The sequence below is a fragment of the Colobus angolensis genome, unplaced genomic scaffold (genome assembly GCF_000951035.1).
Source record: "Colobus angolensis palliatus isolate OR3802 unplaced genomic scaffold, Cang.pa_1.0 Scaffold200, whole genome shotgun sequence".
Lineage (NCBI taxonomy): Eukaryota > Metazoa > Chordata > Mammalia > Primates > Cercopithecidae > Colobus > Colobus angolensis.
The window spans coordinates 5,531,189-5,538,277 of NW_012115156.1; the positions used below are offsets into that span (position 1 = coordinate 5,531,189).

Genomic DNA, 7,089 nt, shown 5'->3' on the forward strand with positions numbered 1-7,089 from the left:
GCCAGGATGGTCTCGATCTCCTGACCTCGTGATCCGCCTGTCTCGGCCTCCCAAAGTGCTGGGATTACAGGCTTGAGCCACCGCGCCCGGCCAATCTGTTAGTTTTAAAAACTATTTCGCTTGCAGAGAGTAATTTTCACAATGGATCATTTACTTACTAGCACTACTACTTACCTAAAAAGCTGATAGCATGGAATATATTTCTGAATGTCTGGAAGAAAAGGATTTTTTAGTTATGATTACATTAATTCAATTCACAATCATCTGAATACTGCATATTGAGCCTTTACCTCATGCCAGGAAGTATTTTACCACTGATTATCTAATTTTTATCCTCACAACAAATCTGAGACATATACTATCATTATTCCCCTTTCAAAGATGATATAACAGGCAAAGAGAGACAAGTGGCTTGCCCAATCCAGTGGCAGGGCCAGAGTTCAAAACCCAGAACCTCGCCTGGAACCACAACACTATATTTCCTCTAAATAATGGTCTAACAAGTCCAACACAAAAGATAAATTCAAAGTTGCCACATTTTCACTGAGTTCTAAAAACGCTGTGCTCTAAATTTACCCAATTAATAAAATCACCTGTTAAAGGAATTTAAAATGATGAAAATCTTCTTAACCAAAGCAATGGAATAATATGTTGATCTTTGATTTTACGTGTTTCAACATCTGTGATAATCCAACATTTAAATTTGAGCAAATACCTTAGAGCTTAATACCACAATGTAGTTGCTCAGTAAACATTTGCTTAATTAAATCAAATGCCTAGAACTATGTTAGATACTTTGGGCGGCACACTAATTTCAATTAGGGGAAAAAAATATGCTCTAAGGGCTTGCTTTTATTTTTTAATTTTTAAAAAATAATCTTGTATTGCTATAAAGGGCTTGCTTTTAAAACTCAAGTGTTTGAACCCCCCCCCCAAAAAAAAAACTACAGTAAAATTACAAACTACAGGGTTTCAATGCTTCCGGGTTGGTATTGCAGTAGCATTTGTGACTGTGGGAGCCTCAGTTTCCTAGTCGCCCGATGAGCCTGAGCAGCAGCAGCAAAGTACCACAGCCATGAGATGTCTGGTCTGAATTGTATATGGCGGCCTTGCCTCTATCATTGCTGAGTTTGGAACTTTCCCCATGGACCTTACCAAAACACACCTCAGGTAGGTTCAAGGCCAAAGCATTGATATCCGTTTCAAAGAAATAAAATATAGACGGATGTTTCATGCTTTGTTTTGGATCTACAAAGAGGAAGGTGTATTGGCTCTGTATTCAGGAATTGCTTCTGTTTGCGAAGACACGCATCATATGGCACCATTAAAATTGGGATTTACCAAAGCTTGAAGCAATTATTTGTAGAACATTTAGAAGATGAAACTCTTTCAATTAACATGATCTGTGGGGTGGTGTCAGGAGTGATATTTTCCACTATAGCCAATCCCACTGATGTTCTAAAGATTCGAATGCAGGCTCAAGGAAGTTTGTTCCAAGGGAACATGATTGGCAGCTTCATTGATATATACCAACAGAAAGGCACCAGGGGTCTGTGGAGGGGTGTGGTTCCAACTGTTCAGCATGCTGTCATCGTTGTGGGAGTAGAGCTACCAGTCTATGATATTACTAGGAAGTATTTAATATTGTCAGGAATGATGGAAGACACAACTTTAAAGTGCTTTGTTTCCAGCTTTACGTGTGGTTTGGCTGGAGCTCTTGCCTCTAATCCAGGTGATGTGGTAGGCACTCGTATGATGAACCAAGAGGGCAATCGTGGGATATATGGATCTCTGTAAGTGTACTTTGGGTGGTATTTTAAAGATGTGGAAACATGAGGGCTTTTTGCTATAAAGGATTTTGGCCAAAGTGGCTTCAGCTTGGACCCTGGAACATTATTTTTTAAATTACATATGAGCAACTCAAGAGGCTTTAACTCTAAGGACTGAATTATACGTGAGCCCAGCCCTGCCAGCCTTTCTACTGCTTTTCCCTTTTCCGGTGTTCTAATGTATTTTGGCAAAGTTGTAAGTGTTTACCAAACTGTTGGTCTCCTAAGGGCCTCCTGAACAGTAGGATGGTTCAAAGTTATTTATATGTTTGGGTTACCATGTTAACTTTTCCCTGAGAGAAAGTGTTAACATTGAGACTCTAGCCTCTGATTGGTATGTTCTATGAAGATGGATACTGATGGATGACACTGAAAATGGCCTGCTTTCCAAATGTGGGTTAAATGTAATTGGTTGGGCCCCAGACTTGGGCTAGAGCAGAAGGCATAGGCCAGGGTGGTTACTGCTATATATGTTATAGACCTCGTTTCTCATTAAAGTATTTATTGGCAGAAAAAAAAATTATAAACTGCATTAGCGTATGTATAAAACATACGATAAAAGCCCAGTTTCCTTAAATAATGTGATTACAAATCACTAAAAGCAAAATAGTACAAATGCAGCCAAAGAATAGGATAGGCCTATCCTTTTCAAATAAAAAGGCCAAGAAAAAAAGTAAAAAGTATGAAAAAATACTTAACCTCTTTTGTAATTAAGAAATGCAAATTAAAATGCTATTTTTTCACTTATCAAATTGGCAACGATTGAAAGATTTGATAATATCTACTGTTGGCAAGAGCACGGGGGCTAGGCATGGTGGCTCAGGCCTGTAATCCCAGCACTTTGGGAGGCCAGTGTGGGCGGATCACCTGAGGTCAGGAGTTTGAGACCAGCTTGGCCAACATGGTGAAAGCCTGTCTCTACTAAAAATACAAACATTAGCTGGGTGTGGTGGCAGTCGCCTGTAATTCCAGCTACTCGGGAGGCTGAGGCAGGGAGAATCACTTGAACCCGAGAAGCAGAGGTTGCAGTGAGCTGGGATCCCACCACTGCACTCCAGCCTGGGCGACAGAGCGAGACTCCATTTCAAAAAAAATAAGGAGTATGGGGACCTAGGCACTTTTATATACTGTGGAGAAGCCTAAAATGGCATAAGTCTTTCAAAAGGCAATCAGCTAGTCTACCTCCAGGAACGTGACTTTCAAATATACACTCAAAGGCACAAAGATACGTACAATACTAAATGTTCATGGTAATACTGTTTAACAAAAACACAGAAAATCATTCTTACACGGTTAAATAAATTATAAATTATGGTATGTCTATACAATAGGATATATGTAGCCAGCAGAAAGAATGATGGGCCCAGTACAGTGGCTCATGCCTGTAATCCCAACACTTTGGGAGGCCATGACAGGAGGACTGCTTGAGCCTAGGAATTTGAGACATGATGAAACCTCGTCTCTAATAAAAATACAAAAAATTAGCTGGGCGTGGTGGCACACGTCTGTAATCCCAGATACTCAGGAGGCTGAAGCAGGAGAATCGCTTGAACCCGGGAGGCGGAGGTTGCAGTGAGCTGAGATCGCACCACTGCACTCCAGGATGGGAAACAGAGTGAGACTCTGCCTCAAAAAAAAAAAAAAGAAAAATGATATTGTAGAGGATTATGCATTATGCAACACTGGAAAGTGAACATGACACAATATTATGCCAAACCTTTTATAAGGTACACTACCAATTTTGTTTAAAAATATATATACACATATAGAGAAAAACTATGTTAGACAATCAGAAAACTCCCTATACATTTTATTTCTTTTAAACATTTTTTTCCCTATACATTTTAAAGGTTCTCCCCTGCTCTTCCCTGACAGAAAAGCTGCCACCAGCTATAACTGCTTTACCACCCACCCCTCAAACCCTTTGTAGCGTGGTCTCTTCCCCATTACACTCCAGAAATTACTGAGGATTTTCAGTCATCTAATAATCCAATTACTGCATTTTTCTCAGTTCTCATCTTCCAACTTTTCTGCAGCATTTAACATTTTACCTTTTTCCTTGGTCTTCCTATTGCTGGGCCATCTTCCTGCCAACTAAATAGCAAGTGTTTCATCCTTGTTTCCCTGGGAGTAATCTTATCTGCTTCCTAATTCTCATACTATTTCTTACTTTAGACCAGTCCATGGCCATAATTTTAACTGCAAAATGAGTGCAACATATCCTTTTAAATTATTTTAAAATTAATATATATTTCTTAATTTTTTATTTTTTGAGACAGAGTCTCGCTCTGTTGCCCAGGCTGGAGTGCAGAGGCACGATCTTGGCTCACTGCAACTTCTGCCTCTCGGGTTCAAGCAATTCTTGGGCCTCAGCCTCCCAAGTAACTGGGATTATAGGCATGCACCACTGTACCTGGCTAATTTTTATATTTTTAGTAGAGACGGGTTTCACCATGTTGGCCAGGCTGGTCTCCAACTCCTGACCTCAGGTAACCCACCTCGGCCTCCCAAAGTGCTGGGATTACAGGTGTGAGCCACCTTGCCCAGCATCTATATTTCTTAATTTAAAAACAGTAACTTATGCTGACCCCTTTCAGCATACACTATCAAATATGGGAGACACAAATGACTCAAACATAGGAGAAATAAATAACTCACCAATTGTATAAACAACTTCAACATCATCCATTTGGGAATCAGTAATGCTATTCTTGGCTTCACCTTTTACTTCTCCAAGAAGAAAACCTTCCTATGAAGATAAAGAGGCAGTATATAGAATACACCGATAGAATTACTGTTCAGACACTTAACTAACCAGTATTTTCTGAGTATTTTACTATGTATACAAGTATGTGCTACCAGTCAGGGGTACATGAAAGATCTGAGATGCTTCTAGTTTACTTGGGAAAGATGAAGAGTTAAACAAAAATGAGAAGAGGCCAGGCACGGTGGCTCACACCTGTAATCCTAGCACTAGGAGGCTAAGCTGGGCAAATGGTTTGAGCCCAGGAGTTCAGTACTAGCCTGGGCAACAGGGCAAAACTCCGTTTGTACAAAAAATACGAGAAAAATTAGGCATGGTGGCACATGCCTGTAGTCCCAGCTACTTAGGATCACCTGAACCCAGGAGGTTGAGGCTGCAGTGAGCTGTGATCATGCCACTGCACTCCAACCCAGGCCATAGAGTGAAACTCTGCCTCAAAAGAAAAAAAGTAGAAATAAAGAGGAGAGGAAGGGAGAGATTAGCCTGGCCTGAAATAATTAAGAGTTGGCCCTGGGGAGGCAAGTACAGATTAGACTAAAGCGGTGGGCAGTATTTGTGTAAGCAGAGCATGGAGAACTCGGCACACTTGGAAGCATACAAGACTTAAAAGCCAGAAATGAGCACACACCGAGGAATGAGTAGAGCACCATGTCTTGGAGCAGAAGGAAATCAAAGGTAAATTAGAGCGAGCCAATAATGGGACACCCTGAATGACTACTCTGGATTTAACCACATGTGCTTCTGGGAGTTACAGAAAGCTTCTAAGGTATGAAATGACATGATCAGTGTTTTCTGATTAAAACTCATGCACAATATGAAAGATTAAAATTCAATTTGAGTCTCCTTTCTAAAAGGAGTGCTGTGAGCCCAATTCTTTTAAACTACTTGTATTCTGCCACCCCCGTGGTAATTCATCTGAGTTTTGGAGAATTCAGTTTCTCTAGGTACACTTAAAGATCCAATGTGCTTGACAATGAAGATTTCATATCTTTTTTTTTTGATAAGAGGTCTAGCTCTGTCATCACCCAGGCTAGAGTGCAGTGGTGCAATCACTGCTCACTGCTCCTTTGACCTTCCGGGCTCAAAGCAATCCTCCTGCCTCAGCCTTCCAAGTAGCTGGGTCTACAGGCATGTGCCACCACACCAGGCTAATTTTTAAAATTTTTTGTAGACATGAGGTCTCCTTACGTTGCCCAGGCTTGTCTTGAACTCCTGGGCTCAAATGATCCTACCTCCGCCTCCCAAACTGCTGGGATTACAGGAATATTTTATATTCTTAATAATTAATAATGTTTTCCCCTAAAAGTAAAAACCGATTATTTCCATAATGTGAGTCTTTACTGGAATCACACGGGGAGATATCCAGAATCTAGTGTTCTTGATTTTGATACTCCCAAAGACGAACTCACGGAAGGTGAGCAGGGGCAATCCAAGTGCAATTACCCAGAAAAACCAGCCTTTAAAGACTTCAGGAAAAAGATCTGAGAAACAGGGGCCTCCCTAGCACCCAGGTATTTCCCAAGGGCTAATCCTTTCAGCTACCGAGAAATTAAGGTCCCACTCTATCTACACTAAAGACATTCCAAAATAATTTCCACAGCTACACATGTATTTTAAATGGTCATATATTTGTTTTTATTAGGTATTAATTTGTAAGGTTATCTGAAATTGTATACATAAAACATATCAATTCCAACCTTTATTAGGATTGTGCTAAAAAGCAATTTTGTAATGTTTAGATTTCGTAGAGACCGGGTCTCACTAGGTTGTCCCGGATGGTCTCCAACTCGTGGGTTCAGGTGATCCACCCACCTCGGCCTCCCAAAGTGCTGGAATTACAGGCGTGAGCCACCGCGCCCGGTCTATATTAAGGCAATTTTGAGAGTAAAACAGGTGTTATCTTAAAATGTACTTAGCAGAAATTACTAGGCATTGTTCAGCATGGTATTCTCCGAACTGTACCACACAGCAGGGAGGTTATTTTAGATGCTTAGACGTTCTTTCTGCAAGTTACTGAAAGTACTACAGGACATTAACTACTTCCGAGCTCAACATTTTACAGTGTTTCTTTAATTTCATAGAACTTTTAGAAAATAGGCAACGTACTTTTCAAAACTGTTCTACAAATAACGCAAATAAAAAGATATCTGATATACCAGATTAAGCTGTTCCATCCACTAACATCTATTTTTATTCCCTTACCATCCTACTATCTCAACAAACACGCACAGGCGCTGATCTGCATGAGAAAGTCCGCCTGGCTTTGCAAACGCCTGTCGGACGTCGCGAGAAACGGAAAGTTTACCGCAGGCTGCGCAGAGCAGCGGGAAGACGCTCCGTGAACTTTCCATCTTTTCACGCCCAAGTTTCCACAGCGAAAGGGGCGCCGAGGAAAGATGGGAGCGTGTGGGACACTGGTCGGAAAAGGGAAATCAACGGAGGATAGCAGAGGGAGGGCTAATGCTGGAGAAGACTTCGTGGGCACGAGGCACCTTA

The 7,089-nt window shown here is 41.0% G+C and overlaps 1 protein-coding gene and 1 pseudogene across 1 annotated transcript in view; one reads left to right on the forward strand and one right to left on the reverse strand.

Moving 5' to 3' along the window:
* The window catches only part of FAM175A (family with sequence similarity 175, member A), a 31,421-nt gene that overhangs the window by 23,742 nt on the left and 590 nt on the right, over nucleotides 1–7,089 (reverse strand). Inside the window, exons 2-3 of the mRNA XM_011941801.1 lie at nucleotides 4,488–4,578; nucleotides 175–211 (exon numbers count right to left, since the gene is read on the reverse strand). Of these exons, the coding sequence (XP_011797191.1) occupies nucleotides 175–211; nucleotides 4,488–4,578 (128 nt within the window). The remainder of the gene's footprint in view (nucleotides 1–174; nucleotides 212–4,487; nucleotides 4,579–7,089) is intronic.
* LOC105511610 lies at nucleotides 1,078–1,934 on the forward strand (annotated as a pseudogene).